Genomic DNA, 20,799 nt, shown 5'->3' with positions numbered 1-20,799 from the left:
AGGCTGGCCTCAAACTCAGAGATCCACCTGCCTCTGCCTCCCAAGTGCTGGGATTAAAGGTGTGCGCCCCGACCACAGGACCCTGGTCTTCTTATTTATGGAAGTAGGCTACCTACCAAGCCTTGCCCTTCCAACAGGCAACAAGCCCCGCCCCTCCTAGCTTGGAGCCCCGCCCCCTTTCTGGTCTGTCACTCCTGTTACCCAGAGGTCTTTGCAGCTGTCCTCCTCTCTGGCCAACTACTTCCCCTTTACTTGAAAGGATTTAGGAACACCTAAGGGACCTCCTTACTTGAGAGCTGCCGGTCAATCCCAATTTCCCTCACCTCATCCCCAAGCACCACGAGAGCTCTTCTCTTCTCCATGTTTGTCAGTTCTGCAAGAGCAAAGATGTTTTTCTCATTCATGGCTGTGTCCTCAAAGTCTAGAAGAGTGATCCAGAAATGTTTGTGATGTGAGTATATAAGTATTTTTGAGACAGGGCCTCATTGTAGGTTGGCTATGTCGCCAAGGATAACCTCCCAACTTTTTGCTTTGTTTTGTTTTGTTTTTTGTTTTTTGTTTTTGAGATATGGCTTCTCTGTGTAGTCCTGACTGTCCTGGAACTCACTCTGTAGACCAGGCTAGCCTCAGAGATCTGCCTGCCTCTGTCTTTGCCTCCTGAGTGCTGGGATTAAAGGTGTGTGCCACAACTGCCCAGCATGTTTGTTCATTTTATAACTTTATGTTTCTTTACATGGATGTCACACACCACATGTGTGCAGTACCTACAAAGGCCAGAAGAGGGCGTTAGAACCTCTGGAACTGGAGTTACAGATGGTTGTGAGCTGCTATGTGAATGCCAGGAATCAAACCTAGGTCCTCAGGAAAAACAACCATTGCTCCTAACCCCTGAGCCATCTCTACAGCCCTGGAGTTTTTGTTATTGGTTGTGGTGTTTTTGTTTTATTGGGTTTTTTTTGGGGGGGGGGCATATTTTGAGACAGGGTCTCTTATAGCCCAGGCTGCATCCAGTCTTATAGCCAAGACTGACCATGAATTCCTTCCCCACCTGCCTCTACTCTAGGGATTTCCAGTGTACCCCACTACAGGCAGCTCTCCTGGGAGACATCTGTTCTCATTTAAAATTTACTATTACTGCGTGTGTGCTTGAGGCATGTGTGTGTGCAGCTCTCACATGCTGAGTAGAGTCCAGAGGGCAACTTTCAGGAGTCGATTCTCTCTTCCTACCTCAGGTTCTGAGGACTGACCCCAGGTCACCAGGCTGGACACGCACGTTTTACTGCTGAGCAGTCTTGCCAGCCCACTCTAAGACATTTCTTCTGTGTAGGAGAAGGATGTGAGATTTGTTTGTTTATAATGGATTGGTTTGGGTTTGGGTTTGGTTGGTTGGTTTTGAGACAGAGTTTCTCTGTGTAGCCTTGGCTGTTCTGGAACTCACTCTGTAGACCAGGCTGGCCTCAAACTCAGAAATCCGCCTGCCTCTGCCTCCTGAAGACTGGGATTAAAGGCGTGAGTCACCACTACCCCTCTTGGTTTTGTTTTCTTTTGTTTACATTTTATTTTTATTCTTAATTGTCTCTCTCTCTATGCATACGTGTGTGTGTGTGTGTGTGTGTGTGTGTGTGTGTGTGTGCACTCGCACTTGCTTCTGTCTCAGCACAACTTGCAGGCTTAAGTTTTCTCCTTCCACCTCGTGGGCCCTGGTGATGGACCTCAGGCCATGAGGTTCAGCCACACGCAACTTTGTACACTGAACTGTCTCATAGCCCAAGAAACATTCCCTAATTCCTTCTTTTCAGGCACCACTCACCCTGCCCAGACTCCGACCTCCACTTCCTCTCCCCAAAATGGCCTCGGTTCGGTGGGAAGTCACCTCCAGACCCCAGGCCAGGGAGGAGGCCACAGAGTAAGTAGAGAGGCCCTTCATGTCACTTTGAGACCTCAGGGTTCTGGGGGGAGGGGCAGGAGGGAAAGACTGAGTCCCATGAAAACCAACACCACCTGGCGACTCTCTCCGTGGCAGAAGCTCCTGAGAGGGAAACACCCCTCCTGCCGGCCCTGCAGGACCCTCAGTTGTGCCCAAAACCCAGAGGTAGGTGAGTCTACCTCGCTTCCCCCGACTACTCTCTGTCCCCGATGTGACTGGACTGGACACAGTTATCATCAGGGCATTCAAGACCCTGTCTGAAAACAAAGAAGGAGAGGAATCTAGTGATGTGGTTTTTGGCTGAGCGTTTGTCTGCCTCAAAGTCCTGGGTTCGGTCCTTGGCATTTTGTAAACTGAGTGGCGACAAGTGTCTGTAATCACAGCACTCAGGAGATGGAGGTAGGATCAGGGTCATCCCCTGCTACATGATGAGTTCCAGGTCAGCCTGGGCTACATGAGATTTACCTTTTAAAAAAAAAAATCCAATTGCATTTATGTGTTTCCTTTGTGGTGAGGGTATGGCACATGCCGCAGTGTATGTAGGGGATTAGAGGACAACTTCTGGGAGTCCATTCTCCCCTTCCACCATGGGAGTGGACCTCAAGTTGTCAGGCCTGCAGGCCTTTCCTGCTAAGCTGCCTTGTTGACCTTCTGTCTTTAAACAACAACAAACGAGGTTTGAGAGGGAGAATCCAACAATTAAGAGTGGACCCTGCTCTTGCCCAGGACCGAGTTTCAGTTCCTAGCACCTATGTTAGATGGCTCCTACTCGTGTGCATCTCCGGCTCCCGGGAAATCCATTGCCCTCTTCTGGCCTCCTCAGGCATTGCACTCATGTGCACATACCCACACACACTAATTAAAAATAAACTATTTTTATTAAACACAAATAAACAGGGTGATGGTGGCACACTCCCTTAATCCCAGCACTCAGGAGGCAGAGGCAGAGGTCAAGGCCAGTATGCTCTACAGAGTGAGTTCCAAGATAGCCAGGGCTACACAGGGAAATCCTGTATCAAAAAAGCAAGTAAAGAGTAAGTGATTGAGTGAGTGAATAAAAACTCTAACACCCTTTTCTTCCACATGGCAGGGCACCTGGACTGGAGGAAGGGGAGCCTTGGGGCTGGAAGGGGGTGACAAAGCAGAAATAAATTGAATCCTGATCCTTCAATCCTCTGGTGTGTGAGGGAGACCAACAATGCCACCGGGGAGCATCATGGTTCTGGGGACCCGGGTGGTCTCTAGATCTGACACCTGCCCATGCCTGATTAACTCAGGAACCTGGGCCCCCTCCACCCTCAGATATTCCCATCCAGGAGCCCCTCCTCCATCGGAAATGGAGCTCGACATCACGGTTCTCAGCTAATCAAGCACCCAGCCCTGCCTACCATCCGGTCACTAGCTCTTAGAGACCGATACCTAAACCCAAGAATCCTTCGGGTTGTTTTCAGTAGTTAGGGACCTCGCTTGCCTGCCTCGCCCTTTCCTCTCGACCCTTCTCAAAAACATAATGTAACCACTGGTTTTAAGCAAGCTGCTGACTCCTCTCCAGCATTCCCATTGACTCTGGAGGGACCCAGGCTCCATTTATTTCAGGTTCAACCAGCCCATGGTTTCCACACTCTCTCTTACCCATTCTCCACCGGGCCACTTGTTCCATGCACCTATAGTCCAATGGAGAAGACAGGCTTCAGCTAGCCTAAGATGGGCAAAGTTGTTTAGAAGGGGACACCAGGAGCCTTTAGGAAGCCAGAGGGAGGCACCTAGCCTGACCCAGGCAATCAGGGGAGGCTTCCAGGAAGAGAGAACATCTGAGACTATAGAGATGAGGAAGGAGTCTGCGTCCCATGGGAAGGGGGCTGGAAAGTTTGACTCACAGATAAGTAACAAATAATAACAAGTAACAAAAAACCACTTCAGGAACACAAGGGAATTTATTGAGAGGATTTTTTTTTTGGGTCAGTCACAGAATCCCAGCAGCAGCTTGGAGAGCTGGGTTTGGAAGATAGACGAGTGGCAGCTAGCCAGCAACGGTCATCGACAACGGACCGCTCCACAGAACCGGTTTGATGAGGACAGTACAGGTTCCCCGGTGACCTGAGCATGCTATAGTCACCTGCTGCTCCTACTATCACTAAGAGAGTGTCGTTGCCCTTTTGCTCACTACTGGCTCATCAAAAGTCACTCAAAGTAGTGGATGATGGTGGTGATCATTTAACTGATTGGGATTGCTGCAGGTGGAGAAATGAGGATAAGAGTCTCACTTGATGGTTCTGGCTCAGAATTCCATCGGAAGATGCAATCAGAAGGTCCCCGGACCTGGAGATATTAGCAGAACCACCCCGTCTAGAATCTCCAGGGAGGGCTGGGGGCGTGGCTTGGTGGTAGAGCCCTTGCCTAGAATCCCCCAGTGAGGGGCTGGGGTCAGTGGCACTCCCTTAGCATGCAGGAGGCCCTAAGCTCTATCCCAGCCCCATCCAAAACAAAAGAAACAAAGAAACAAGCTCCTGAAGAGACTGACGTGGTGGTTTACAACTCTAATTCCAGCACTCAGAGATCGCAGACAGGACAATACCAAATTCAAGGCTAGCCTAGGCTACATAGCAAGACTATCAACAACAACAAAAAATGAAACAAGTTCTCAGATGTGGAAAAATGACTACTCCAATGATTTTTGCAGAAGTTGCCTGGCCTGTTTTCCATCATGGCGTTGTGTGGTTCTGCTTCTAGTACCTTATGTACCTCAAATCTCACAGATCGAGGGGAAGAAACAAAGACCCCTACTTTTCATCTTTCCATTCTTCCTTTCTTGTTTTCTTGTGTGCTAGGATAGAACCTAGGGTTTCTGGCCTGTCTATCAGCCCCTCACTGGGGGATTCTAGGCAGGGGGGCTCTACCGAGGCTCTACCAGTGAGCCACACCCCTAGCCCCTCACTGAGGTATCCTAGGCAGGGGCTCTACCACTGAGCCACACCCCTAGCCTCTCACTGGGGGATTCAAAACAAGTGCTCTCCTGAGCCAAGGCTTCACTACTCATTTCCTCATGCCGGGACTGTCAAGATCTGATTATAGACGGTCTTGTAGGGGTGAGAAATTGTTTCTGCCATGAGTGGAAAGCCTAGCCAAGGCTGGCTTCCTCTGCAGCACTCACTCCTAATTCATATGTCTGGCATGGCTTTCCCAGCTTAGATCACCTTGGCTCCCAGTGGCAGAACAACAAACACCTGCCACTGTCCGTCTCCATAGAGGGCGTGGAGTTTCCAGCCGTGAGGGACTGCCTGAAGACAGGAACGGGACAGATGGCGAGTATCCAATGCTTCACAGCGCCCAGCACAGCGCTGGTGAGATGGCACCAAGCGGTAAAAGGACTTGGCGCCAAGCCTGTCCGGTTGGATTGGCTCCCTGGAAGACACAGGGGGAGGGCAGCATGGACTCCAGAGGGTGTCTCTGACTCAGTGCGCGATACCCCCATATTAATGGCAATAATGTTTTGGGTTTTTTTTTTTTTGGTTTTTTTTTTTTTTGGTTTTTGGTTTTTGGTTTTTCGAGACAGGGTTTCTCTGTGTAGCCCTGGCTGTCCTGGAACTCACTCTGTAGACCAGGCTGGCCTTGAACCCAGAAATCTGCCTGCCTCTGCCTCCCAAGTACTGGGATTAAAGGTGTGCGCCACCATTGCCTGGCCAGAAAAGCATTATTGACTACCCATTTAAACACCTTATTTTAAAAATAAATTCTTGTGTAGCTCAGCCTGGCATTGAATCTACCACGTAGCCAAAGGTGGCTGGAGTCCTGATCCTTCTGTCTCCACCACCCAAGTGCTAAGGTTACAGCTATGTGCCACCATGTGCAGCTCTTGTCTTTTGGTGTGTGTGTGTGTGTATAATGTATTGGTGTGTGTGATATATTGGGGTGTGATATATTGTGTGTGATGTATTTGTGTGTATGATGTGTGTGTGATGTATTAGTGTGTGTGATGTGTTGATGTGTGTGATGTATTTGTGTGTGTGATGTGTTGGGGTGTGTGATATTTTGGGTATGTTGGTGTGTGTTAGTATATGTGATGTATTGGTGTGTGTGTGGTGTATTTGTGTGTATTGTATTGGTGTATTTGTGTGGCACTTGAATATGATGTATTGCTGTATGTGTGATGTATTAGGGTGTGTGATGTATTCTGTGTGTAATATATTGGGGGGTGATGTATTGCAGTGTGTATACACACATTATGTGGAGGCCAAAAGCTTAGCTTGAGTATCTTCCTTAGTATGCCCAGCACACCCTGGCCATCCTCCTGCCTCTGCCTGTTGCGTAGCAGTTTTCCCTCAAGTTAAAGCATTTCATCTTAGAGGAATTCACAATTCTCAGGAATCCACAATCCACAAATCTCAGGAAGTCCCTGAGACTGACAAACTGCACCTGACCACACTGGGGATCCAAAATCAGATCCTTAATCTTGTTCAACAAGAACTTCACGGAGTGAACAATCTCCCTTTAGTCAAACATGTTTAACTCTGGAACTCAGATCGGTCTGGGACTTATTATGGTTTTTATGACTTCATTTCTTATTGTCTGAGGCAGTCTTGTTATATAGTCCCCTCTCCTGATCTAGAACTAATTAGACAAAGCCAGCTTTGAACTTTAAGTGATTCTCCAGTCTCTACCTCTACATGTAAAGTGCTCTTACACACACACACACATACTCCACACACACATGCACACACACATGTACACACATGGTACATAAATACATGTGTGCATGCAGACACTTGTGCACATAAAAAAAAGAGCCAGAGAGAGAGAGATCAAAGCCACCCTGGGTTACAGAGTAAGACTCTACCTCAAAAGAAAAAAGGAAAGGGGGGGGCTAGATGGATGATTTGATAAAACCCTTGGTATGAAAGCCTGAAGCATGAGTTCATATCCCCAGGACCCTCAAAGAGCCCGACAGGAAGCTCATACCTGTGATCCCAGTGCAAGATGGGCAGAGGAGATGGGAGAGTTCCCAGAAGCATGCAGACACATCACCTCAGCCACAAAGTACGTCTCAAACAAGGTGGGTGGAGAGCACCAGCACTCAAGGTTGTCTTCATCTCAGACCATCTGACCACCACACTTGATGCCATGCACACAGTATGCATGCATATGCATGCACACACACAATAATAACAATAACAACAGTAATAATAATAATAACCAGGTGGTGGCCCACACCTTTAATCCCAGCATTCAGAGAGGCAGGTGGACCTCTGTAAATTGAACCCAGCCTGGTCTACGGAGTGAGTTGCTGGCCAGCCAAGGCTACATAGTAGAAAGACCATCTCAAAATGATGATGATGATGATGATGTGATGATGATGATGATGATGTGGTGATGATGATGATGATGATGATGATGATGATGATGATGATGATGATGATGATGATATGAATTACGTCGGGCAGTGGTGGCACACTCCTTTAATCCCAGCACTTGGGAGGCAGAAGAGCTGGATCTCTGAGTTCAAAACCCAGCCTGGTTTACAGAACAGGATCCACAACAGTGTGGGCTACACAGAGAAACCCTGTCTCAAAAGTCAGTCCTCTCCCAAAAACATTAATTAAAATACAGACAGATCCAGAGACAGTGGCATGCATCTGTAATCCCAACACTTGAGAGAAGATGGAAGGAAAATTAGAAGTTTATAGTTATCCTCAGCTACACAGCGTTCTAAGCCAGCCTGGTCCACATAAGACCCTACCTTAAAACAGCAGTACATTCTGGTAAGGAGTGATTGTGCCTACTTGTGACTCAGCTCTCAGGAGATGTAAATGAACAAAGTATGGGGCTGGAGAGATGGCTGTGGGTGTTTGAATGACAGAGGCCCTATAGGCTCATAGCTCGTGAATGCTTAGCCACCAGGGAGTGGAACTGTTTGAGAAGGATTAGGAGGTGTGGCTTTGTTGGAGGAAGTGTGTCACTGGGCATGTACTTTGAGGTGTCAACGGCTTATATTCTCTTTCTCTCTCTCTCTCTCTCTCTCTCTCTCTCTCTCTCTCTCTCTCTCTCTCTTTCTCTCTCTGCCTGAGGATCAGGATAGGATGTTCATGCCACCATGCTCCCTGTCATGATGCCAGGGACTAAAACTCTTCGCTATAAGTAAGCGCCCTAGTAAATGCTTTTGTCTTTTAACAGTTTGTATAGGTTTAGATTTAAAAACAAAACAAAACAAAACAAAAACAAACAAACAAAAAAAACAAAACCTACTTTTAATAAGGGTTCTCAAACACTTTGACCCCCCTTCTAGCCTACCTTCCAAAGGTAGGGGAGAAAAGACAGTAAATACCACGAGGGGATGTGGACCTGTTTAGAAGTAGTTCTTTCAGGTGATTCGAGTCTCCGTTGTCAGGATACCAGCAGTCCAAGTGAGTAGTGTCAGGATCCAGCAGGAATCAGCAGCCAGAAACAGCCAGGCCTCTCCACCAAATCGGCACGAGTCAGCAACATCGACCAGGACCATTCGGGACAATAGGAGAAGTTCTCTGTTGTGCCTCCCTCAATGAAGTGAAGACAGCGAAGAGGAAGACTCGAGACCAACAAAACGTTCCAAGGCTAGCTATGCAAGTGCGCCATCTATGGCTGTAGAGTCTTATTTATACTCTTTCCGAATGTCACGTGTCCTCCCACGGGTCTTGCCTCAGCGAAAACACCACGTGAGGTGGCCTCACCACGTGAGTCAGAATCACCTGACATATCCAGAAACTTCCACTTAAAGTTTGCCTTGGTCATGGTGTCACTTCACAGCAATACGACAGTGGCTATGACCATGGCTCAGCGGTTAAGACACTCGTTGCTCTTCCAGAGGACCAGAGTTCAATTCCCAGCACCTGCGTGGAGGGGCTCACGGCACATATACACATAAATAAATAATCGTTATGAAGTCTATGGAGAGATGCACATAGCTAACTAAGAAGCTAAGTCACAGACCCCGTAGGTGACAGTGGCTCATAAAATCATATGGCCTGATGACGTCTGAGCTGGTTCTGCTTGTGGATCTACTTTCACAATGCTCATGAGGATCACATTGCCTAGCAACGCCCTTATCTGAACGGATGTCCATTGTTAAGTGACACGTGACTGCTGATCTATACAAGTGAGACAACAGGACAGAGTCAGAATATGACTTAATTCAGTACATAAATATTTATTTATCTCGCAAGTCAGGCACTGTCCTAGCACTGGTGGGCCAGTGTGATCCTTGTGGAGTCTCTGTCCCCTTGGGGTACAGATTCTGTGCCAGACAATACAAGGCAAACAGGATTTATCCCCTATGATAGAGGAGACAGGGTGGTAAAATGCGGGGGCAGCTGGGGGTGGGGTGGGGCACGGGAGTTCTCTAATGAGGCAAGCCTCAGGAGAGATTAGAAGCAAGGAGGAGGAAGTCAGTCAGTGGAAGGATGCCCTGGCCCTGGGGATAGGAAGCACAAAGGTCCTGGGGTTGGAATAGCACGTCATCAAAGAGACCAGGGTGATAAAAATGTTGCTTGAGAAGGAGATGGGAAGGAAAATGGGGTCAGGGAAGGCTTAGATCTAGGGCCTCTCAAACCACAGAGAGAACATTGGCTTTCACGTTCAGGGAGATGGAGCCGTGGGCGTGTTCTGACCAGAACAGTGGCCTGAACTGACTCACATCGTACAGGACTCTTCTGGCTGTTTTGTAGGACCTAATTGTAGGGGACACAGGGAGGTGACATTGTGATACTAGTTCCTACAAGTCCGGGGATGGTGAGTTTTGTCTGTGCACTTGCCACGGGGCCCTCCTTGTCATGTCCTCCAGCACCATGGCCTGCCGACTCTTCATTTGTGTGTGGTGTGTGGTGTGTGTGTCTATGTGTCTCTCTGTGTGTGTGTGGTGTGTGTGTGTCTGTGTGTGTGTGTGGTGTGTGTGTCTGTGTGTGTGTGGTGTGGTGTTTGTGTGTGTGGTGTAGTGTATGTGTATATGTATGTGTGTGGTGTGTGTATCTGTGTGTGGTGTGTGTGGAGTGTGTGTGTGTGGTGTGTGTGGTGTATGTGTATGGTGTGTGTGTGTGTGTGGTGTGTGTGTGTCTGTGTGTATGGTGTGTGTATCTGTGTGTGATGTATGTGTGTGTCTGTGTGTGTGGTGTGCGTGTGTGGTGGTGTGGAGTGTGTGGTGTGTGTGGTGTGTGTGGTGTGTATATCTGTGTGTGTATGTGGTATGTGTCTGTATGTGTGTGGTGTGTGGTGTGTGTGTCTGTGTGTGTGTGGTGTGGTGTTTGTGTGTGTGGTGTAGTGTATGTGTATATGTGTGGTGTGCGTGTGTGGTGGTGTGGTGTGTGTGGAGTGTGTGTGGTGTGGTGTGTGTGGTGTATGTGTATGGTGTGTGTGTGTGTGGTGTGTGTGTGTGTGTGTGTGGTGTGTGATGTGTGTATGGTGTATGTATCTGTGTGTGATGTATGTGTGTGTCTGTGTGTGTGGTGTGTGTGTGTGGTGGTGTGGAGTATGTGTGTGGTGTGTGGTGTGTGTGGTGTGTGTATCTGTGTGTGTATGTGGTATGTGTCTGTGTGTGTGTGGTGTGTGTGTGTGTGTTTCAAGACAGGGTTTCTCTGTGTAGCCCTGGCTGTCCTTCAACTCATCCTGTAGACCAGGCTGACCTAGAACTCAGAGTTCTGCCTGCCTCTGCCTCCTGAGTGCTGGGGTTAAAGGCAGCACTACACTCCAGCTACCTGCTGACTTCGTAAAAGTGCAAAGGGAGTGGCTGATGCCAGTGTCCAGACCCAGTAATCAGATGCACAGTCCAGAGACAGAAGAACAGGGGAGTCCCAGAGAACACTTGGGCACTGTGTGAGAATGCCCTCTGGGGGTGTAGATGGCACCCATGATGGTTACCCTGGCCTGGGCTTTCACTTTTGCTTATTTTTAAAGGTCTATTTATTTTATATGCACAAGTCTTTGCCTATATGTGTGTGTGTGTGTGTGTGTGTGTGTGTGTGTGTGCATTCACCACATGTTTGCCTGGTGCTCACAGACGCTAGCGAAGGCATCAGATCCTCTGGAAATGGAGTTACAGGCCACTGTGAGCCACCTGACTGGAGGGTACTGGGCTCTGAACTTGGGTCGTCTCCAAGAGCCACAAGTGCTCTGAACAGCTGAGCCATCTCTCCAGTCCTTTCTTTGTTTTTGAGACAGGGCCTCATGTAGCACAGGCTACTCTCTAACTTTTTGTTTGGTTGAGTTTTGTGTTTGTTTGTTTTGATTTTTTTAGAGACAGTATCTCACTATGTAGTCTTGGCTGTCCTGGAACTCGCTTTGTAGACCAATCTGGTCTTGAACACAGAGATCCACCTGCCTCTGCCTCCTGAGTACTAGGATTAAAGGAGCCCACCACCACACCCAAGTGTCCTAAAACTCAACAATAGCCAAAGATGACTGAACTTCTGATCGTCCTGCCTCCACCTCACCAGAGCTGGGATAGCCAGTATGTGCTGTGATGGCTGCTTAGTGAGGTACTGGATTCTGATCCCCGGGACTTCTCCTCCTGAGTGTCAGGTGCTCCTTCATCTCCTCCTCATGAAGTCCCCCTTCACTCCTCCTCTGTCTGTCGCATACCTCCCTGCAAATCTCTGGACCCCTGCGTTAGCCTTGTGCACCCGGGTATACATTTGCCTCTGCAGTGGACCATTATACCCGGGTAGCTATGGGTGGCATTTTTGTGTGAGTCTCTGAGTATACATCTGGCAACCCTTTCTTGCCTGCTGTGGGGTGGGATAGAGATGTGAGACAGCCCTGAACTTCACAACAGCTGGGAGTCACACCACAGGAGAGACAGGTGTATCCCTGGATGTGTAGAGCTGACACGGGGGCCCAGAGATTTGCAGGGACCTATGTAACAGGAGAGGGTTGAAGAAAGACTTCCTGAAGAGGGGATGAAGGATCCCCATGCAAAGGTCACTTTTCCTGGTTTCACAATTACGTTCCTGTGACAGGGAATGCTACAACAGCTTTGAGAGCCTAGCCAATACCTTTCCTCTAGAGCTGATGGGTAAATAAAACCTTGGCTCCCAGGGAAGCTCACCGCTGGTCACCCTCAGACTGGCCAGAGACTGGAAGGGGAAGACCCTCCCTCTCTCAGCATGACCCACAATGATACCACCCCCCATCCATCCCAGTATCCCAGGCTAGTTTCTACCCGCTGAACAGAGGCAGAACCCTCCTTCTCCAGCCCCCATCAAGCATTCTTGGGATTTTGTTCCACACTGCCTTGGCGTGTGAGGATCCTGGAGTAGACTGATCTGTGACCCCTTACTTTGACCTGTGACCCTCTTTTCCATCCAGTGGCCCCAAGTGGCCTGTTCTCTTTCCCTCCACCACTCACCTGCCGCTGCTCCAGCCCACTTCTCCTCCCCTCCCCCCCAAGGTGGGGAAGGAATGGCGCGGGGAGAGAAAGAAGGCGGAAGGGGGGGTGACATTCCTTGGATTCCCGGGATGGGGGGAAGTGAGGGAGTCAAGGAGTGCAGAGCAGAGGGAGGGGCACCCCATCCCCACCACATCACCAAAGAGGCCGACCAGGACTGGGAATTGAAAACTCATTAGAGAAAAGATTGACCTGACCAGTTCCAGGCCACTGCTCAGTCAGAGGAGGGGCGCTTCCCAGCAAGGTGGCTGGCTCTAGGGGAGGGCATCCTAGGGCACTCAGGGAAGAGCCGGTCATGCAGGAGAGACTACAAAGAGAGGACAGCACAGCACAGGCAACTAATCATATCAGGGACCGCTGGTCAAAGCCGACAGCTCACAAATCAGGGCAATAGCTCACCCTTGTAATCCCAGTACTTGGGAAACTGAGACAGAAGGCTTGCCATGAGCTCCAGGATAGCCTGAGCTACAACGTGACACCGTCTCCAGAAAGAAAATAAACTAGGAAATAGATCCACCTGCAGCCGAGGGCCACATGCCACCTTGGGCATGCGTGTCAAGACCCCGCAGGTGGCCAAGAAGAAAAGGAACAAGGGTCTGCGCGGTGTCCCTTAGATCCCAGCTCCGGACACTGACTAGACTGGACGGTCGGTCCCCATGGCTGCGTAGGACAGCCGCGGGCGTGGGTAGGATGGAGCCGCGCGCGCGGCAGTGCTGGCGGGTCCCCCCGCGCGAGGGTGGGAGGTCCTCTCAAGGCAGTGGGAGGTCTTGGCCCTGCGCCCAGCTTGCGGATGGGGTGGGCGTGGTCAGGGGCGTGGTCGGGGGCCTGGCCTCCGCTGCCAGCTTCAGGGCAGCGGAGAGCCTCGCCCGGGCTCAGTCACTGCCGCCACTGCAGGGAACATGGAACCCCCTGACGCCCGCGCAGGGCTGCTGTGTCTCACCCTCCTGCTGTCGGGCTACTCAGGTATGACTTGGGGCTGAGGGCAGAGCTGAAACTTGAGATTGGGGTTTGTGGAAAGGTCCCCTGGAGTCCCCGAGAAGACAAGGGGAACAAGCTTCCAATTTCCCCAGGGATCACAATCTAGGGATTCCCCAGTAGGGAGGAAGGCGGGGAGACCTTGGGGTGTACCAGATCTGAGAGCGAAGGATATCCTAGCTCTGGGGCAAACACATCTAAGACAGCAGTCCCTCCCCAGCTCTCTGGGAATCCTGGAGTCTAAGCCCTGCGACCCCTAATAACCTTGGGTACCTGGAATCTGGGATCTGTGGCCCCTAGTCTCTTAGACTGGAGTCCAGCCCCTCCCCTCCCCCACAATCAAAGTAGGTTCTGCTGCGATACTGAAGGTTAGCATCCCAGAGCCGGTCTCTAAGTGATTAAGCTCAGACTTTCCTCAGAGAAACTGGGGACCCCTGCGGCTAAAGCACTCTCTAGAATGCTGGGGTTTCCCCAAAATTCAGAGTTTAGGCTTTCTCTAAAGGACCCACCCCCCTCTGAACGGGCGGGGGAGAACCGAGCCTGGCAGAGAACGTGGAACAGTGTTTCCGACGGACAGGGCCCCTTTCCTGAGGCCCCTGGTAAATCCACACACCTGCATGTGGTGAAAGGGGAGGGAGGAGAGACAGGGGCTGGGGGACAGTGGGGAAGGGGTGAAAGGGGAGGGAGGAGAGACAGGAGCTGGGGGATACTGGAGACGGGTGAAGAGAGATCAGGGAAGACAGGATATGTCTGTCTGCTTGCTGCTCACATCCAGTCCAGGGCACCAGCTTGGCCCCACATCAGCTCCCCTGGGACAGGCTGGGCCCAGAGGTGGGTGCCTGAAAACCCAGGCTCCCGGCACAAATGTGGTAGGTATATAGTGGGAACCCAGGAGTAGCCTGTGCCAGGCAAGGCGGGAAAGGGATGATGCCAGCCCAGAGGGTAGATTCTCAGCAAGAACCATGTCTACCCTCCAGACCCTGACAGGAGGAATCCAAGACCCATGTTCTCAGGTCCTTAGGGACTTAGAGGTCCGTGCAGCCTGCTATGCCTCAGGCAGCTAGTTGTCTAAACTTCCAGCCCTTTCTCCCTCAGGACCCAGCCTCACCCTCTGCCCAGGTGACTCACCTCACCCTTTTCAAGCTTCTCTAGTAAAGAGAGGGGGTGTTGTCAAGGGGCGGGTAGGGGGCTCTGGCGCCAAGCCGGGCAGGTCTCAGCCAGCCTGGCCCTCCCACATTCCTGAAACCTGCCCAGCCCTGTCCCCCCCTCGCCACTCCCACACACCCATCCAGCTTCTGACCCAGCTGCAGCCCACACCCCAACCCCCCCCACACACACACACAGGGCAGAGCAGAGGGCCTCCGGGAGCTACTGGAGAAGATAGGATGGGACTGAGATGGAGAAAGACCTGTTATTTAGCCTAAGGCCAAGTCTTGCTCTGTGTGCTGGAGGCCAAGGGGAAAGCCAGGCCTGGCCCTTCCTTGAGGGAACATTTGCTATAACTGGTGGAAGAAGCCAGGCTTTAGCTTGGGATGCTGGAAAAGGCTTTACTTTAAACCGTACAAGTCAGAGAGACTGGGGCCAGAGGCACAGGACTTTTATCAGGAGAGAGGCAGAGGCAGGTGTAGATCTCTGTGAGTTCAAGGCCAGCCTGGTTCACATAGCTAGCAGGATTCCAGGCAGCCAAGGCTACACGGTAAAGACCCAATTTCTAAAAAGACCCAATTTCTAAAAAGAAGAGTTGGAGAGATGCTGACAGGACCCAGGCTCACAGGAGACTAAGGAGGGAGAGAGGATCTGCGTCCGAGGGAGGAGGTTGGAGTCTAGACTCCTATCTGAAGGAGGAGGCGGGGGGTCCTGGATGGCATTGGGTGGACATTGGATGCTGCACCAATCCGCAGGTGCTCAGGCTGAGCTGCACGTGTCCGTACCCCCACGGGTGGAGGTGATGCGAGGAGAGGAAATCGCCCTGGACTGCACTCCACGGGGGCACCCTGAGCATTACGTGCTGCAATGGTTCCTTGTGAGTGCTCTACGCTGGGAGCCGGGGATGAGGAGGAGAAGCGGGAGGACCCAGAGGCAGGAGGACCCAGTAGCCTGGCCACCTTAGCAGTCATTAGCTCTGCCTACACTGATCAGAAGACCTTACATGAAGCTGTCTTTCCATCTCACAGATGAGGAGGTTGAGACCAAAGCTTTGGCTTTCCGTAAGGTGCCAGGAGCCTGTGCAGGGCGGGCGTGAGGAAGCGATTCCCGTTCCTAACATAACTCTGGAGTGAGGGCCGCCAGAGACAAGAGGGAAGGAGAGGAAATGAGAGACAGGGCAAGGGGAGGAAGGCACAGGAGACGATGAGGGACATAGAGGAATAAGCCAGGAGGAGGACCTGAGCTCAATCCCCTGAGCTCAATCCTCAACACTCCTAGGCCCACAGTTGCCTGAAACTCTAGTTCTGGGGGATTTGATGCCCTCTTCCAGCCTCCACAGATATCTGTGCATGTATGCACAGAAACACACGTATACATATAAAAATCACAAAAATCAATATTTAAAAAAAAAAAAACCAGTTTTAAAGAAGGATGACCACTAGGGGCTGGAGAGATGGCTCAGTGGTTAAGAGCACTTACTCTTCCAGAGGTCCTGAGTTCAATTCCCAGCAACCACATGGTGGCTCACAACATCTATAATCAGATCTAGTGCCCTCTTCTGGTGTGTCTGAAGAGAGCAACAGTGTACTCATATACATAAAATAAAAATCTTTAAAAAAAAAAAAAAGGAGTAATGACCATGCATGGTGTCGTGCACCTTTAATTCCAGCTCTCAGGAAGCAGAGGCAATTATATCTCTGAGTTTGAGTCAAACCTAGTCTACAAGTTCCAGAAAACCCAAGGATACACAAAGAAACCCTGTCTCAAAAAAGTTCAATAAAGCCAGATGGTGGTGGCTCACACCGTTAATCCCAGCATGTGGGAGGCAGAGGCAGGCGGAGAACTGTCCATTGAGGGACTGGGGGCGTGGCTCAGTGGTAGAGCCTTTGCCTAAAATCCTCCAGGGAGGGGCTGGGGGCGTGGCTCAGTGGTGGAGTGATTACTTAGCTAGCCACTGGGTTCCTACCCTAGACCCAGAGAAAAAATCTTGGAGAACAAAATAAAGGAGGGCTCACTGCCCAAGCTAAGACTATTCCCTGTACACACCCACAGATTGATGCTGCCGGGACTCGACACCGTCTGGCTTCTGTGGAGCCACGGGGCTCAGAGTTCCTGGGCACAGTCCACAACTCTCGGGGCCGCACACCCCCATACGAGGTAGATTCCCGTGGGCGCCTGGTGATAGCAATGGCCCAGGTGGGCGATGAACGGGACTACGTGTGCGTAGTGAAGGCTGGGGCAGCGGGTACCTCAGAGGCCACCTCAAGTGTCCATGTGTTTGGTAAGTGTCCCCAAAACCATCCTGAGGAGCCAGGGGACCAGAGGAGGGGCTCCTGACGCGAACATCTTTCCAACAGCGACACCGGAAGCTACGGAGGTGTATCCCAACAAAGGGACGCTGTCTGTGATGGACCAGTTTGCCCAGGAGGTAATATAGACTGGAGTTGCAATCAGTAGGTGAAGAATCCAAGACCAGGGCCTATGTGTGTGTGCGTGTGTGTGTGTGTGTGTGTGTGTGTGTGTGTGTGTGTGGTACTGGAGATTGAACCCAAGGCTTTGAGCATGCCAGGCAGGTGGTCTACCATGGGCTATAAGCTTCAGCACCGCCCCACCCCCCGTTGTTGGGGTTTTTATTTGTTTTTGTTTGGTTTGGTATTTTTTGGGGGGTGACCCCATGTAGCACAGGCTATCTTGAAACTTTCCATGGAACCCTCCAAGTACTGAGGTCCCAGGTATGTGCCATCTGCCCATCTGTCTCCTTGGTTGGTTTTGTTTGCGACAGTGTCTCATAGCCAGCTCAGCATGACCTCAAACATGCTATGTAGCTAAGGATGACTTTGAACTCCTGATCCTCCTGCCTCTGTAACTGATTCATGTGCTAGGATTACATGCCGGAGCTCGCTTTGGTTTGGGGTTGCATGAAATAGGGTCTTATGAGGCTCAGGCTAGCCTGGAACTCACTATGTAGCCCAGGCTAGGATCAAACTGATGTTTCTCTCTCCACCTCTTGAGACCTGGAATTACAGTTGGATGCCGCTATGCTTGGTCTAGGTTTTTAATTAGTTGTGTGGTGGGGGGCACACATGCCACAGTGTGAGTGTGTAAGTCAGAGGACCACTTCTGAGAGCCATTTCCCTTCCTATTCCTCTACATGGCTCCTGGGATCTAACTCAGGTCTTCCATCTCCCCTACAATCATACATACTGGCCGGAGCGTTGGGCTTTTTAATGGGAAGAATGGGAGTCAGGGGCTTCTGTTTCCTCTGCTGGGGAGAAAGAGCCCCGTGGAGACATCTAAAAGGCAGATCTGGGGGAAAAGGAACCAGGCTTGCACCCAGCCCAGGCCACGACCATGCCTTCCCCAGATTGCCACCTGCAGCAGCAACAACGGAAACCCGGTGCCTCGGATCACATGGTACCGGAACGGGCAGCGTCTGGATGTACCCATGGAGGTGAACCAACGTGAGCCATCGGGAGCCAGGGGCCATGGTGGGGTGGAGTTAGGGTTTCTAGGGGGCGGGGTTAACTGACCTCAGCCTGCTCCATGCCTCCCTTACAGAGGGCTACATGACCATCCGTACTGTCCGGGAAGCCTCGGGCCTGTATTCCCTGACCAGCACCCTCTACCTGAGGCTGCACAAGGATGATCGGAATGCCAACTTCCACTGTGCTGCTCACTACGACTTGCCGTCAGGCCAACATGGCCGCCTGGACAGCCATACCTTCCACCTCACCTTGCACTGTGAGTCTCCATGACCCTCAGCCCCTAACCTAAGATCTCCTCCCATGAAGGCCCAACTCCCTGGCCCCGATTCCAGTCGGGGTCCTTACTGTGCCTACTCACCTCATACTGAGATGATGCTGGGTTAGGTGGCTGACCTTTGACCTCCAACAGTAACCCTCAAACAATCATAGTGACCCTGACTCCATCATAGGACCCTGTACCCCACAAGATGCTCCACTCTCTCTCACTGAATTGGGTTTCCATATATCATCTGGTCTTAAATCTCAAATTGTACCTTGACCCTCTGACCTTTGAGCCATTCTGTCAACTTCCCTCAACCTCTGACCTTTGGCGTTCTGAGAGTAAGTCTGGACCTATCAGGTGAGATGACACATGCCTGTTGTCTCAGCATGGAGGAGGCAGAGACAGGAAGATGAAGAGTTCAAAACCTAGGTGAGACTCAGAGAGGGAGCAGATCTCAAAATCAAATAAAAAAAAAAAATATGACACACAAGAAAAACACATCCTTTTTTTTTTTTCTCCTAAGACAGGGTTTCTCTGTGTAGCCCTGGCTGTCCTGGAACCCACTCTGTAGACCAGGCTGGCCTCAGTCTCACAAGATCTTCCTGCCTCTGCCTCCCGAGTGCTGGGATTAAAGGTGTGTGCCACCCCTGCCCGGCTTATAAACCTTAGAAAACTAAAAAGAGAACAGACTTGTAAGCTTTCGATGCTGTATCTCTCCTCCTCAGCCCAGCCTGGACATATGCCATGACCTTCCTTCCTTTCCTCCCACAGATCCCACGGAACATGTAAACTTCTGGGTGGGGAGCCCGTCTACCACGGAGGGCTGGGTACGTGAGGGTGATGCTGTCCAGCTGCTCTGCCAGGGTGATGGCAGCCCCAGTCCTGAGTATTCATTTTTCCGCCTGCAGGTAACTCATTCTGTGGTCCCTTTGGATACCACCTAAACCTGTCAATACTAACCTTAGCAACCTCTTGTTGATCTTCCGTGGTGAGGGAGATAGAATCCAGGGCCTGTTGCATGCTACACAAGTGCTCTCCAACTGAGCCACGCCCCCAGCCCCTCACTGGGGGATTCTAGGCAGGGGTTCTACCACTGAGCCACGCCCCCAGCCCCTCACTGGGGGATTCTAGGCAGGGGCTCTACCACTGATCCACGCCCCCAGCCCCTCACTGGGGGATTCTAGGCAGGGGCTCTACCACTGAGCCACACCCCAGCCCCTCACTGGGGGATTCTAGGCAGGGGCTCTACCACTGAGCCACGCCCCCAGCCCCTCACTGGGGGACTCTAGGCAGGGGTTTTACCACTGAGCCACATCTCCAGCCCCTTACTGGGGGACTCTAGACAGGGGCTCTACCACTGAGCCACGCCCCCAGATCCTCACTGGGGGATTCTAGGCGGGGGCTCTACCACTGAGCCCCGCCCACATCCCCAGCTGCTAATTTTGACAGAGTAGGGGGTGTTTGGCTTGGAGAAGACCTTTGAGCTGAAGGACTTGTGACCCTGACTTGAGATGGTTTGTAGGATACACCCATCTTTTGTGACCTTCTGACCCTTGGCTTGAACAGACTCTAACCAAGTGTGACCCTTGACTCTACCCCCAATTCCCCAAGAACAGCTACTGAATCTGGTGTCCCATCCTCTCACTCAGGGTACCCAGGAGGAACAGCTGGATGTCAACCTCAAGGGAAACTTGACCCTGGAGAGGGTGCATCGGAGCCAGAGCGGAATCTATGGCTGCAGAGTGGAGGATTACGACGCTGAGGAAGAAGTTCTTGTCAAGCAGATAGAGCTGCACGTGGCCTGTGAGAGCTTTGGGAGGAGGGAGGATAGGGTGGGGTCAGGCTTCATCCGCTCCTCTCTCTCTGGGTCCCAACCCTGCCCCCTCCAAACCGCCTCACAGATTTTCCAGAGTGCCATATCCAGATCACACCCTTGACTTTCTCCCCTGCTTAGAACATGCGGTGGCTTCCCAGTGTTTTCTAGACAAAGATCAGGCCCCTCTTGAACCATCTGTATTCACCCAAGCAGCTTTGCCATCAACTGACTCTGCCATCCTCTTTGAGGCTGCAACTCCCTCCAGCAAGCTCTCTTCCTTGCTAACTCCTCAATTTTAAGTCCATTGATTTCTGACTAGATCCTGGGTTTTAAAAAAGACTTTGCAGTTCACTTTGTTAGGAAGAAAGCTCTGTTCTCTCTCTCTCTCTCTCTCTCTCTCTCTCTCTCTGTGTGTGTGTGTGTGTGTGTGTGTACACATGTGCACATATCCTGTGCATGTGTGTGCCAAGGATAGAGGTCAACCTTAGCTGTCTTTCCTCAGGAATGACACAGTTTTTTGAGAAGGATCTCTTCGTTTACCTGGAGCTCTCTAATTAACCTAGACGAACTGGCCAGCCAACATGTCCCAGAGGTCGTTTTACCTCTCTACCTTCTTAGCACAAAGATTAAACTTTGCACAGCTATACCTAGTCTATTTTTATGTAGAATCCAGGGCTTCTAGGTAGGTGGATGACTGTTAAGCCATATCCCTCATTGGGGGATTCTTGGCAGGGGCTCTACCACTGAGCCACGCCCCCAGCCCCTCACTGGGGGATTCTAGGC

The 20,799-nt window shown here is 51.1% G+C and overlaps 2 protein-coding genes across 4 annotated transcripts in view; both read left to right on the top strand.

The window, feature by feature from the left end:
- The window catches only part of Cblc (Cbl proto-oncogene C), a 20,552-nt gene extending 13,598 nt beyond the window's left edge, over positions 1 to 6,954 (top strand). The window contains exons 10-12 of one of the 3 annotated variants that reach the window (XM_031385600.1): positions 1,800 to 1,906; positions 2,024 to 2,092; positions 6,852 to 6,954. In XM_031385600.1, coding sequence (XP_031241460.1) covers positions 1,800 to 1,906; positions 2,024 to 2,033 — 117 coding nt within the window. In that variant the 3' untranslated portion in view covers positions 2,034 to 2,092; positions 6,852 to 6,954. Of the gene's footprint in view, positions 1 to 1,799; positions 1,907 to 2,023; positions 2,097 to 3,017; positions 3,180 to 6,851 lie in introns of those variants that run through there. The other 2 variants (XM_031385599.1, XM_031385598.1) reach the window with 2 other exon arrangements.
- A 6,205-nt stretch (positions 6,955 to 13,159) lies between these two features.
- Bcam (basal cell adhesion molecule (Lutheran blood group)) overlaps positions 13,160 to 20,799 on the top strand; it is a 14,129-nt gene continuing 6,489 nt past the window's right edge. The window contains exons 1-8 of the mRNA XM_031385597.1: positions 13,160 to 13,295; positions 15,209 to 15,330; positions 16,506 to 16,734; positions 16,811 to 16,881; positions 17,818 to 17,914; positions 18,012 to 18,194; positions 18,972 to 19,108; positions 19,850 to 20,003. Of these exons, the coding sequence (XP_031241457.1) occupies positions 13,232 to 13,295; positions 15,209 to 15,330; positions 16,506 to 16,734; positions 16,811 to 16,881; positions 17,818 to 17,914; positions 18,012 to 18,194; positions 18,972 to 19,108; positions 19,850 to 20,003 (1,057 nt within the window). The 5' untranslated portion in view covers positions 13,160 to 13,231. The remainder of the gene's footprint in view (positions 13,296 to 15,208; positions 15,331 to 16,505; positions 16,735 to 16,810; positions 16,882 to 17,817; positions 17,915 to 18,011; positions 18,195 to 18,971; positions 19,109 to 19,849; positions 20,004 to 20,799) is intronic.

This window comes from Mastomys coucha, unplaced genomic scaffold (genome assembly GCF_008632895.1).
Source record: "Mastomys coucha isolate ucsf_1 unplaced genomic scaffold, UCSF_Mcou_1 pScaffold21, whole genome shotgun sequence".
Classification (NCBI taxonomy): domain Eukaryota; kingdom Metazoa; phylum Chordata; class Mammalia; order Rodentia; family Muridae; genus Mastomys; species Mastomys coucha.
Note: the sequence above shows the minus strand (reverse complement) of the source record. Positions and strands in the feature narration are given on the sequence as shown.